At 54.7% G+C, this 12,239-nt stretch overlaps 1 protein-coding gene across 3 annotated transcripts; it reads left to right on the top strand.

The window, feature by feature from the left end:
• Window positions 1-5,432: 5,432 nt before the first annotated feature.
• On the top strand, window positions 5,433-8,697 carry CHRM1 (cholinergic receptor muscarinic 1). Of its 3 annotated transcripts, none has more exons than XM_081531733.1 (2): window positions 5,433-5,474; window positions 6,252-8,697. In XM_081531733.1, the coding sequence occupies exon 2, from the start codon at window positions 6,328-6,330 to the stop codon at window positions 7,708-7,710; it is 1,383 nt and encodes a 460-aa protein (XP_081387859.1). In that variant the 5' UTR covers window positions 5,433-5,474; window positions 6,252-6,327; the 3' UTR covers window positions 7,711-8,697. The 3 variants fall into 3 exon arrangements, with proteins under 3 accessions (XP_081387859.1, XP_081387861.1, XP_081387860.1); XM_081531735.1 differs by having other exon boundaries at window positions 5,451-5,669; XM_081531734.1 differs by having other exon boundaries at window positions 5,454-5,664.
• Window positions 8,698-12,239: the final 3,542 nt, after the last annotated feature.

The following is a 12,239-nucleotide window of genomic DNA, read 5'->3' on the forward strand; positions in this document are numbered from 1 at the left end:
CCTCCCCCTTCCTCTCACCAGCCAGATCCCCAGCCCCTGGGGATTGGTCCAGGGCGCTGGCTAGCCTGCCCTGCTCAAGGCTCTGACCTCATCCCTTAACTCTTTGAGCCCAGGCTGACATTTTCCTCCCCGACACTGGCAGGCACAGTCCCAGCCCAGACCTTCCTGTCACCTCACTCAGACCTCCCTGCAGCAGGTGGGGCAGGGCTTCCCTGGTCCATTTGACAGTTGAGGATGCTCCTGAGGATTTTTCTCCCATCCTTTCAAGCCAGGCAAGGTCTCATGGAGGGGGCAGGGACCTGGCAGGTGAAGGGATATAGGAACTGGACAGAGCAGAGGGACCGTACTCGGGAGCCGGTTCAGACTGCTATCACTCCACCCACCCTCTGTTGCTGCAGGCTCAGCCTCATGCTTAAAGTCCTCAAGTCCACCAGGAGATCTCTGTGTACATCCATGGATTTATTCCACAGATGTTTACTGAGCAACTGCTGTGTGCCAAGTAGAGAGCTACAGCTGGACCACCGCCTTCCCATAGCACTGTGATGATACGTCATCCAGATAGATGACACACACTGTCACACACACACACACACACACACACACAGAGGCAGACAAGATTCTCAGGGAAGGACTGATTCATCCCTATTGACTGCTTCAACCCAGGGTTTGGCTAAGCTGGTCAAAGTAGGCAAGGAGGCCATTGAGCCCCCCATCCCCACAGCATTTGGAGTAGGCACCCAAGAGGTTAGCCCTGGAGGCAGACTGTTGTTGTTGTTCAGTCACTAAGTCACATCCGACTCTTTGTGACCCCATGAACTGCAGCACACCAGGCTGCAGGCAGACCACCTGAGTCCAAATCCTGATTGCATCAGTGGTGAGCTATCAGGTTTGAGCCTCATTGCTCCTTTTGTCAATTGAAGATAATAGAACCTATTTCCCAAGGATGTGTAACAGGTCAATTAAATCTCGTATGTAATGCTTAGAGCCATGTCTGCTTATAGTAAGCAGCCTGTAAATATTAGTTGCTATGATAATACTAATATTATTAAAAGCTCCCAAAGACCTTTCTCAGGAAGCCACAGTTCTGGGCAGAAAAGTGCCTCCTGTTTCCTTTCCACCTTCCTGTACCCCACACACCCTCAGAGGATGTCCCAACCCATCCCCATTAAGACCCTCATCATTTCTTTCTCTTTTTTTAAATTTCTGGCTGTGCTGTGAGGCATGTGGGATCTTAGTTCCCCGACCAGGATCGAACCCGTGCCTCCTCCCTTGGAAGTGCAGAGCCTCAACCACTGGACCATCAGAGAAGTCCCACTCCCATCATTTCATATTCTCACTCAGCAATGCACACATTCTCACACACAAACACTCATCCTACAGAAGGATGACCAGGTCAGGACTAGAACTTACCCAAGGTCGCCCAGCAAGAAAAGAACAGAGATGGGGCTTGAAGCAGAGGCAACGCAAGGACTTGCTTGGGGAGTCTTCCCCCCAGCCCCTGTGAGCCCCAGTGACCAACTCCCCCACTCCCATGGATGTTTTCACAGAATATACTATGCAAATACAGTTTCCACCACACACACACCCCTTTCAACCAGAGGGCTAACCCTAAGTCCCTCCTCTGTAGAAATTCTGGAGCTGCTGGTACCCAGACTTTCAGCCCAGGGGAATTCCCCACAGGGAAATCACCCACAGTCACTGGAAGCCACATTCTTTCTCAGCCATCAACTTGCTGACCCACCAGTAGCCTTGAAGAGGCTTTGCCTTATTGAAGATTGCCCCCAGTAAGGAGTTAAGGAGACCTGCCCAAGGTCATACAGGCAGGGACCAGAGCAGGCCTCCAGGAACCTTCTCTGGAGCAAATTACAGTCCAAGAGGGGCTTGGGGGGAGGACTCCCACTTCTGATTGTGGAGGAAAGATAAAGTCACAGATGGCTCTCTTCCTGGGCCACATCCCAAGGGCTCAGAAGGTCCAGCCGTTGGCAAGAATCAGGGTCCAGTTCCCCAGAACCTCTGCCCTTCTCTTTCCCCCAGCTGTCCCTGAAGGGAGGCCCTCACAGCTCATAGGTGGGGCATAGAGGGTCGGCTAAATGGAAAGAACATGGCCTTGAAGCCTGCAGGTCCAAGGCTGAGAGAAGCTAAGTGAGCCTTCAGCCCCTGCAGCCTCCGCTCTGGGACTTGGTCCATTTTATAGGTGAGGATGTTCTTAGCTATTTCTCTCCTGTGCTTTCAAGCCATCTTGGAATCTTGATTTCAGGATCCTGTAAAATCTCCCCAGATGTCAGGCTGGTCCCACTCCTCCACTGGACAAATGAGCAGTCTGGGGACCAGAGATGGGCTGTGCCAGGGTCTGGAGAGGAAGGGGCAGGGCACAGAGGCTGAGCAGTGGATCAGAATGAGGAGTTGGGAATAATAGCAGAGACTGTTGACTGACTGTCATTTCAGTGCCAAGCACTTTGGATACTGTTATTCTTATTGGACACAACTGAAGCAACTGACCACTGCACAGCACATTCTTATCAGCAGGCTTCCCAGGTGGCACAGTGGTAGAGAATCTGCCTGCCATTGCAGGACATGCAAGAGATGTGGGTTCAATCCCTAGGCCAGGAAGTTCCCCTGGAGGAAGAAATGGCAACCCACTCCAGTATTCTTGCCTGGAAAATTCCATGGACAGAGGAGCCTGGCTACAGTCCATGGGGTCGCAAAGAGTCAGACACGACTAAGCATGCATGTATCCCCATCAGCTGAGGGAGGCAAGGCTACAGGGAAGGAAAGGTTAAGGCATTGCTGATGATCACACAGCTAGAAAGGGACAGCTTGGAGATTCAAACCCAGGGCTGTGTTCGGCAATGCAGGAATTAGGGTGAGGTGAGTGAGGTACCCGCCTTGGAGCAAAATTTAAGGAGCGGGTACAAAAATACCTCACTAGTCAAGATAAACAATATTGTAATGTAATATTTTTGAAAATCAAACAGCAAATTACAGCCCACAGGCGGCCTGTTTTTGTAAATCAAGTTTGGTCAGAACCAGGGCCAGGATTAGGGCGAGACATGGGCGATGAGGTGTTTGTGCAGATGCAGGGTTGGATCCTGTCTCGGCTTAAAATTGTGTGCATGATGGATGTTTTGCACTGATTTCTATACTTCAAATGTCGCGTTAAAATGTTACTTTCTTGATGACTGAGTTTGGGGCGTCTACTTAAATTCTGCACGCAAAGCAAGTACTTCACTCACCCCACCTAGTCCTAACCCTGCTGCGGTGTGAGGACCAAGTACAATGGCAGAGCGCTTGGTCACACGGTGCCCAGGCAGACAGGAGACCCCCGCAGTTGCGGAGGGTGCATGCCTGTAAGCTGAGGCCGGTAAGCTCCTCTTCTGTTCAGTCTTCACAGGTCTTGTCCCAGGGAGCCGCTGGAGGCTACAGAACTGCCCCCAAGGCACCCGGGCTTGGGATATGGACGCCAGCAACCAGTCTAGGAGCCAGGAGACCTTAGACCACACAGTACCTTTTTCTTTTTTCTCTGGGTCTCAATCGCTCCATTTCTGCAATGGGCACAAACAGCACTGAGTCTAGACGATCAAAGGAATCACAATTGTTCAGGGCCACCTGTCAAGGGTAGTTTCCACCAGTGACCTCACAGGGAAAAGCCCAAGTACCTACAGTCTGATCCCCACCTCCCACCTGACTTCCGTTAAGGGACGAGGTTGCAACAGAGCTCAGTAAGCAAGATAAATCATATTTTAGTGTAATATTTTTAGCTCAAATTGGCAAACTATAGCTCCTAAGCCAACCACTCAGGGGTTTTTTGTATTTATTTTTATTTATTTACTTATTTAGCTACACTAAATAAGTGTAGTGTGGTATATTTAGCTACAGGGTCTTAGCTGTGGCAGGTGGAATCTAGTTCCCTGACCAGGGATCAAACCCAAGACCCCTGTGTTGGGAGCGTGGAGCTTAGCCACTGGACCACCTGACCATCAGTTTTATAAATAAAGTTTCGTTGGAACATACTGCTTGGGCTCCAATCCTGATTCCTACCTTAGCTGTGTGATCTAGTACAAATTCTTGTGTTTTTCTCAGCCTTGGTTTCTTCATCTATAAAATGGAAAGAAAAACAATCCCTAGGTCATAGATTCCCTGTTAAGGTTAAGTGAAAAAGGATACAAAGGTACTGTGAGTAGTGACTGGCCCTCAGGGATGCTAACTAATAGCAGTGACCATTGTTATTGTTAGTTGCTGTTATCATAGAATTTGGGGGAAAGGCGACGCCATGTGGCATGCAGGATCTTAGATCCCCAACTAGGGATCAGGTTTGAACCTATGCCCCTAGCAGAGGAAGTGCAGAGCCCCAAACAATGAACCACCAGTGAATTCCCCATAGTATTAGAAATTTTCATCAAAGAAGCAGACACTTCTGGGCAGGAGGGAGTCCTTGTTGCTACCGTTGCTGTGTTCATGGGAACCATGGACCAGGGCTGTTCTAAGCACTTGACATCTATTGACTCTTTAAACCAGGCAATAATTCCTCAAGCATCAGCTAGGGACAGGCATTATTATCATTTGTCAGCTAAGGAAACCCAGGCACAGAGCAGTGGCATCGCTAGAGGATACCACACACCCAGTACATGGTATGGCCTGGATTCAAATGCAGACAGTCTGACTCCAGAGTCCAGGTTCTTCAGCCAGGACTTCTCCTTGTGCCCCAGACCCAGGAGCATTGACAGCCACAGCCTTTCTTGCTCTTTCTGTCACACTCTGAACTCCTCATCCTGAGAGTTGCTGTCACATGGACACCCCTAGCCACATAGCACCAAGCATCCCTCACCAGTGACCTCTCACAGACTCTAGTCTCCTCGTCACAGACCAGGTCCCCAGGAACACCAGGGCTTGCTGGGGTCCCTGCCCAGCGTCTCTCCCTTGGAATTTTTCCAACGATAGCGGCCCTTAAGGTAGGAGGAGACTCAGTCTCTTCAACAAACAGAAAGATGCCTGAAGCCCTGAACAAGAACATCCAGCAGCAAGGTGGTGGCTGAGGGGCTGGGCCTCTGCCCGGCCAGTATCGCTCAGAGTCATAGCTTTCCTCTCTACCCACCCTCAGTGCCCGGGCTGGACTCCAGCTTCAGGCAAAGTCTGGGGAATCTTCCTGTTCCCCTTGCTGCCCTCCACTCAGCTGCGGCCTCACACACCACATCTGTCACCAAACTCCCGCTTATCTGGGAGCTGAGGCCCTCGCCCATGCTGCTTGGTTTTACTCCAGATTTTCCATCATCAGGCAAGCATCTGGGCCTGGCTCAACCTCCCCTGATGCCTTCATAAGAGTGTTTGAGCCAGCCCCAAACTGCGCGTGCGCGCATATGCCACGCCCCTTTGCTTGTATCTCTTGCCCACTCTCTTCTCTGGTGACCCCTGCCCCCGCCTTCCCATCATTCCCTATTACACGGAAGAATCTCGCTGGATTTTCACGTGCTCAAAGAGTAAGCGACGGAAGTGGGTTCTAATCACACACACCGCCTGTGTCGCGATGGCCCGGCCATGGAGCCGGCTGGAGCCACGGTTGCCTTGGTGAAATGGGAGTCATAAGAGACCTTCCTCCTACAAATGCTCGACATATATATATTTATTGACTGTGCTGGGTCTTCACTGCAGCTGCACAGGCTTCTCTAGGTGTGGTGCGTGGGCTTAGTGCCCCCCTCCCCCTAGAGATCGAACCCATGTCCCCTGCATTGGCAGGTGGATTCTTAACCACTGGACCACCAGGGAAGTCCGGAATGTTCAACAATTAAATTAGGCAATTCAATTACGCGCTTAGCCCTGTGTCTGGCATGTAGTAACTACTCAGAAAATGAAAGCTTTAACAAAATTGACTGAAATGCTTTGAAAATGTGGCAGTCCCATGTACAAAGCCAGTCTCCCCACTCCTGCCTCATGAGTTAAGCAAGACAAGCGTTAGCAGCAATTGCCCAATGAGAAAATTGAGGCTTGGAGTCTGAATGGTGAAGCTGGAATGGGGACTCAGATCTCTGGATGCCAAAGCCATTCCCTCCCCCTCAGGCTTCTGGTAAATCCATTTGTCGCTGGGAAAGTACATTCTAAGTGACCAGGCGCGGGCCTGGCGCGGGCACCAGTGAGGATGGTGTGACGCTGTCTGGCTGCCACTCTGAGAGGGCAGAGGCTGTGCTCCCAACACCTTCCACTCCGGGCTCTGGGAGGCGTCCTGCACCCCAGCCCAAGCGCATGTCCTCTCTTTTCAGGTGATGACCAGCCCCTGAGGAAGCCCTGTCCTGTGATTAGAGGAAGGGGCTGCCTCCCCCACTCCACCCAGCCACCATGAATACCTCAGCGCCACCTGCCGTCAGTCCCAACATCACTGTCCTGGCACCGGGAAAGGGTCCCTGGCAAGTGGCCGTCATCGGGATCACCACGGGCCTCCTGTCACTGGCCACGGTGACAGGCAACCTGCTGGTGCTCATCTCCTTCAAGGTCAACACAGAGCTCAAGACGGTCAACAACTACTTCCTGCTGAGCCTGGCCTGTGCTGACCTCATCATCGGTACCTTCTCCATGAACCTCTACACCACGTATCTGCTCATGGGCCACTGGGCTCTGGGCACGCTGGCCTGCGACCTCTGGTTGGCCCTGGACTACGTGGCCAGCAACGCCTCGGTCATGAACCTGCTGCTCATCAGCTTTGACCGCTACTTCTCGGTGACCCGGCCCCTGAGCTACCGTGCCAAGCGCACACCCCGCCGGGCAGCCCTGATGATCGGCCTGGCCTGGCTGGTTTCGTTCGTGCTCTGGGCCCCGGCCATCCTCTTTTGGCAGTACCTGGTAGGGGAGCGGACGGTGCTGGCCGGGCAGTGCTACATCCAGTTCCTCTCCCAGCCCATCATCACCTTTGGCACGGCCATGGCCGCCTTCTACCTCCCCGTCACGGTCATGTGCACCCTCTACTGGCGCATCTACCGGGAGACAGAGAACCGGGCCCGGGAGCTGGCGGCCCTGCAGGGCTCGGAGACGCCGGGGAAGGGGGGTGGCAGCAGCAGCAGCTCAGAGCGGTCCCAGCCGGGGGCCGAAGGCTCCCCAGAGACCCCTCCAGGGCGCTGCTGCCGCTGCTGCCGGACCCCCCGGCTGCTCCAGGCCTACAGCTGGAAGGAGGAAGAGGAGGAAGACGAAGGCTCCATGGAGTCCCTCACCTCCTCGGAGGGTGAGGAGCCTGGCTCCGAGGTGGTGATCAAGATGCCCATGGTGGACCCCGAGGCACAGGCCCCCGCCAAGCAGCCGCCCCGGAGCTCCCCGAATACGGTCAAGAGGCCGACCCGGAAGGGGCGCGAGCGGGCGGGCAAGAGCCAGAAGCCCCGTGGGAAGGAGCAGCTGGCCAAGCGGAAGACCTTCTCACTGGTCAAGGAGAAGAAGGCGGCTCGGACCCTGAGCGCCATCCTGCTGGCCTTCATCCTCACCTGGACGCCGTACAACATCATGGTGCTGGTGTCCACCTTCTGCAAGGACTGCGTCCCCGAGACCCTGTGGGAGCTGGGCTACTGGCTGTGCTATGTCAACAGCACCATCAACCCCATGTGCTACGCGCTCTGCAACAAAGCCTTCCGGGACACCTTCCGCCTGCTGCTGCTCTGCCGCTGGGACAAGCGTCGCTGGCGCAAGATCCCCAAGCGCCCCGGCTCTGTGCACCGCACCCCCTCCCGCCAATGCTGATGGCCCTCCCGCCTGCATCCCTCCACCCCGGTGGGCCCCAGTAGAAAGCGGGCAGGGGCGGTGACCTCAGACCCAGGGCCCTGCTTGGGGGTCTCCCAGGCTTCCGGGGCCCCTATGTCACCTTCCTGCACAACCCAGGGAGACTCTGCCAACTTTCCAAACTGGGGAACCCGGGGGCACTGGTTCTTGTGTTCCCTGCTGGGTGGGAATGGGCTCTTCACCAGGAAGAAAGCCTGGGAGGGGGTATCCGGGCTTTGGATTCCTTGTTTGTGTTCAGGCAGGAAATCCACGCAGAGCCAGTAGAGTGGGCCAGGAGAAAGGAGGCTTGATCAAGCAGTCCTCCTTGGCCCCAGGGGCTGGCCTGGACTGAGTGGGAGATGGCACCGCCTGCCAGCAGGGAACTGACACCAACTACTGAGAGAAAAGCTTGGCTCAAGGGAGTATCCCTGCCTCCCAGGGGTCCCCTCCCTCCCCAGGCACGGCCCACTCCGCTGGGCCCTCAACACTCTTCAGGATGTCCTTGTGTGGGTCACCCCCAAGGCAAATGTCCAAGCATCAGCGGGACAATGACACCAGAGGGGACCGGTGTGGCCAGTCACACTTCAAGCCCTGAGGCAGCAGAAGGATGCAGCACCAGGCATCCCAACTGTCCCACTAAGTCATTGCCCTGGGAGTGAGGGGCAGGGGTGCCTGCTGTCCAGCCCCTGCCCTGGAGAAGCCCTCAGACCCTCCCTCCCTGGCTCACAGACACCACCTGGGTAGATCTGCTCCCTTGGATCTAGCCAGGCCTCCCGCATGCTGCCTGCCTCCACCCCCCACCCGCCACTGGCCTGGCCCAGCACAGGTTCCCTCCTGTGAGCTCGCCCATCCGACCCATGCATGGCCTCCCAGCCACCCTCACCTCCAGGCCCAGCCTGGTCCCAAATGTTCTTTCCTCCCAATCTCAGCAAGCGCTGAGTCTGTGAATAAAGCCACATAACCAGCGGCCACTAAGGGGCCTTCTTCCCTGGGTTAGTTAGCTCTTTTTGTTCCCTCACCCCCACCCCCACCAGCTGCACCGTGCAGCTTGCAGGATCTTAGTTCCCAGACTAGGGATCAAACCTGTGCCCCCTGCAGTGGAAGCCTGGAGACCGAACCACAGGACTGCCAAGGAATTCCCTTAAGGACCTGGTCGTAAACCAGGGCAGGATGGGGCAGGGAGGGTCCAAGTACCATGAGAAGTGGGTCACTGCCCTGAGGGTGGTCTCAGGAGAAGCAGCACCGAGTGGCTGGATCTACTGAAACCTGTGAACCCAGCACCCAGCGTCCAGCTCAGGTGAGTAAGGCTGTGGGCAGAGCTGGCTACCGGATGTAGGAGGACCATGAAATAAATTGCCCCTGCCCACAGCCCAGTATATTCTTCAGCAGCTTTGCCATAAGGGGAACTCATCACCCCCCACCCCAGGGAGAAAAGAAATGCTCCAAAACCCCATTTACAGATGGGAAGACTGGGGCCAAGAGACCCACAAAGACCTTTCAGGGTTACCCCCAAAGCAACACCCAGGCTTCCAGGCAGTTCACAGCCTCCCACAGCATTCCACAAAGATGCCCCTCAGACACTTCATTGGCGAGGGGGCCCCCAAAGCCTAAACCCTAGCGAGGTTAATCCCACAGCACAGAGCAGTGGCTCTCTGGTTGTCACTGGGTGTCCTCAAGACCACCCTTAGGTCCATCATTCCCTAGGACACAGAACTCAGCAAAGCTGTTATCTTCGTGGTTATAATTATTACAGTGAAAGGATGCAAAGTCAGCAAAGCATAAAAGTGCACAGGCAGAGTCCAGGAGAGACCAGCTGCCAGCTTCCACTGGCTTCTCCCAGTGGAGTCACAGGGACAGCACTTAACTCTCCCAGCAACAATGAGTCGCCACCCCACAAACACAGTTTCCAGCTGCATGAAGCACTGCCAACCAGGAAGTTCGGCCAAGGCTTGGTGTCTGGTGTTTCGTGGAGGCTACTGACCACCCACATGGCTGACCTTAGTTACTTAGTCTCCAGCCCCTTCAGAGGCTATCCCAAGAGGCCCCTGGCTCCCAGATAAGCAAAAATACTCTTATCAAATGGGATATTCCAAGGGTTTAGGGGCTATCTCCCAGGAGCCAGGCAAGGGCCAAACCTTTCCTTGGAGTGTGTGAGGTCTGGACTGCCCAGACACTGGGCTGAAAGTTGAGTTAACCCTTCAGGGCACAGTGGTCCTGACCAGTAGCATCAGTGTCACCCAGGAACTTGTTAGACATATAAGCTCTTGGGGCACCCCAGATTCACTAAATCAGAAACTCTAGGGGGTAGAGCCCAGCTACATCTTAATAAGCTGCCCAGTTGACTGTGACTCAGGTTAAAGTCTGAGAAATTCTGACCTAGAGGAATAAGTCATGTACGGATGTGAAAGTTGGACCATAAAGGAAGCTAAGTGCCAAAGAATTGATGCTTTCAAACTATGGTGCTGGAGATGACTCCTGAGAGTCCCTTGGACAGCAAAGAAATCAAACCAGTCAATCCTAAAGGAAATCAAACCTGAATATTCATTGGAAGGACTCCTGCTGATGTTGAAGCTCCAATACTCTGGCCACCTGATGCAAAGAGCTAACTCTTTGGAAAAGATCCTGATGCTGGGAAAGATTGAGGGCAGAAGGAAAAGGGGGCGACAGAGGATGAGATGGTTGGATGGCATCACTGACTCAATGGACATGAATTTGAGCAAACTCCCGGAGATGGTGAAGGACAGGGAAGCCTGGCGAGCTGCAGTCCATGGGATCACAAAGAGTCGGACATGATTTAGTGACTGAACAGCAAGATGAATGAGGTCCTAGGTGGGGCAGATCCCTTACAGAGAGAGAGAGAGTGAAGATTCACCCCATATACAGCTGTCAGGGCTCCAAGAACCCTTTGAAAAGGAAGCTTCCAATGACAGGACAGGCTGGCCAGAGGCTAGCCGGCACACAGCACTGTAGAGAATGACCATAGGACACAAAAGCCCCTTCTCCTCTCCCACAGCACAGCTTCCTGGGTTGTCAGACCCTGAGAAGGGCCCTCCCTGACCACCACTTAGGCTTGAGCACCCTTTAGGTTAAATGCCCTGCCATGTGTTGAAGGCGGTGGTCCTGGGAGGCGGGAGAGGTACTGAAGAAGCCAAGCAGTGTTGGGAGAGCAGGGGTGTCAGAATCAGACTGGCCTGACCTCTACTGGAGGCCAGGAGTGGAGGGGTCAAAGCTGGTATTCAGATGATGAATCAAGTGGGCAGGTCACAGGTCAATGTGTCCCTTGTCCCAGGCACAGGTCCTACCTGCCCACGCCCCCTCCCCTCAGGCATGTCTCTTAATCCTCTCCCCTCGCCCCCCGCCCCCGTCCCCATGCCACACGGCCTTTGGAATCTTAGTTCCCAGATCAGGGATCCAACCTGGCCTCCTGCAGTGGAAGCAGAGTCCTAGCCACTGGAGCACCAGGAAATTACCCCCTCCCCTCAGGCATGTCTCTTATTTTCAGTATCCTCAGCTCTGAAAGGGGAATTAACTCCTTAAGAGGATGAGATGGGCTGTAGGAAAAGCACCTCAATGCCTCTATGGGCAGTGTTGCCGCAGCACCAGGCGGCTCCGCAGGTGAAGGCCAGATACCCAGTCCACGTTCAGGCCCACACCTTTCCCCACTCCTCCAGCCTGGGCTTCAAAAGAGTCCAGAGTCCCATTCCACTAGCCGTGGGAGAAGAAACGGGGCCTGGAATAACAAGTAGGGGTGCCCGGCACGCCTGGGCTGGGGAAGGTGTGCAATCCGGGAAGACTTAGGGGAGATGAGGTCTAAGCTCTGAAAGCCTCTGAAGCAAGATTCCAGCAGCTCCCGCTGCCAGACCTGCCAGACGACGGACCGGACGGAGGAGACGGGGAGGGCTTGAGCCGTCCGGCCCTGGCTGGACATGGCCTCTCCCTCCTCCCCAAACGTAGCAACCCTTCCTGCTCTGAGGGAGTCCTTCTCCTCCAGAAACAAGGGCGTTTTGTACCCCAGCAGGAAGCAGGGAAAGAATGGAATGCCTTTGTGAACGCCACCTCCTCCAGCTACCAGGCTGGAGCAGACCTAGAGAAGGGGGCGAGTTAGGACCATTTCTCCTCCCGCCGGCCCCCGCCCCTCTGTTTCCATCGTGTCACTTTAGCGCCATCTGCAGGAATAGCCGAGGAATAGCCCTGCCAAGAGAAAGGAGGTACTTCAAACCCGGGTTGGACTGCTTCTCAGAGAACAGGCTGCTGCTGCTAAGTCGCTTCAGTCTGTCCGACTCTGTGCGACCCCATAGACGGCAGCCCACCAGGCTCCTCTGTCCCTGGGATTCTCCAGGCAAGAATACTGGAGTGGGTTGCCATTTCCTTCTCCAATGCATGAAAGTGAAAAGTGAAAGTGAAGCCGCTCATTCGTGTCCGACTCTTAGCGACCCCGTGGACTGCAGCCATGGGGCTCCTCCATCCATGGGGTTTTCCAGGCAACAGTACTGGAATGGGTTGCCATTGCC

Source organism: Giraffa tippelskirchi, chromosome 10 (assembly GCF_054371585.1).
Source record: "Giraffa tippelskirchi isolate mGirTip1 chromosome 10, T2T-mGirTip1v1.2.pri, whole genome shotgun sequence".
NCBI lineage: Eukaryota > Metazoa > Chordata > Mammalia > Artiodactyla > Giraffidae > Giraffa > Giraffa tippelskirchi.

Excerpts from the sequence above, each read along its gene's own strand:
- CHRM1 (XM_081531733.1), top strand. The coding sequence starts at position 6,328 with ATGAATACCTCAGCGCCACCTGCCGTCAGTCCCAACATCACTGTCCTG.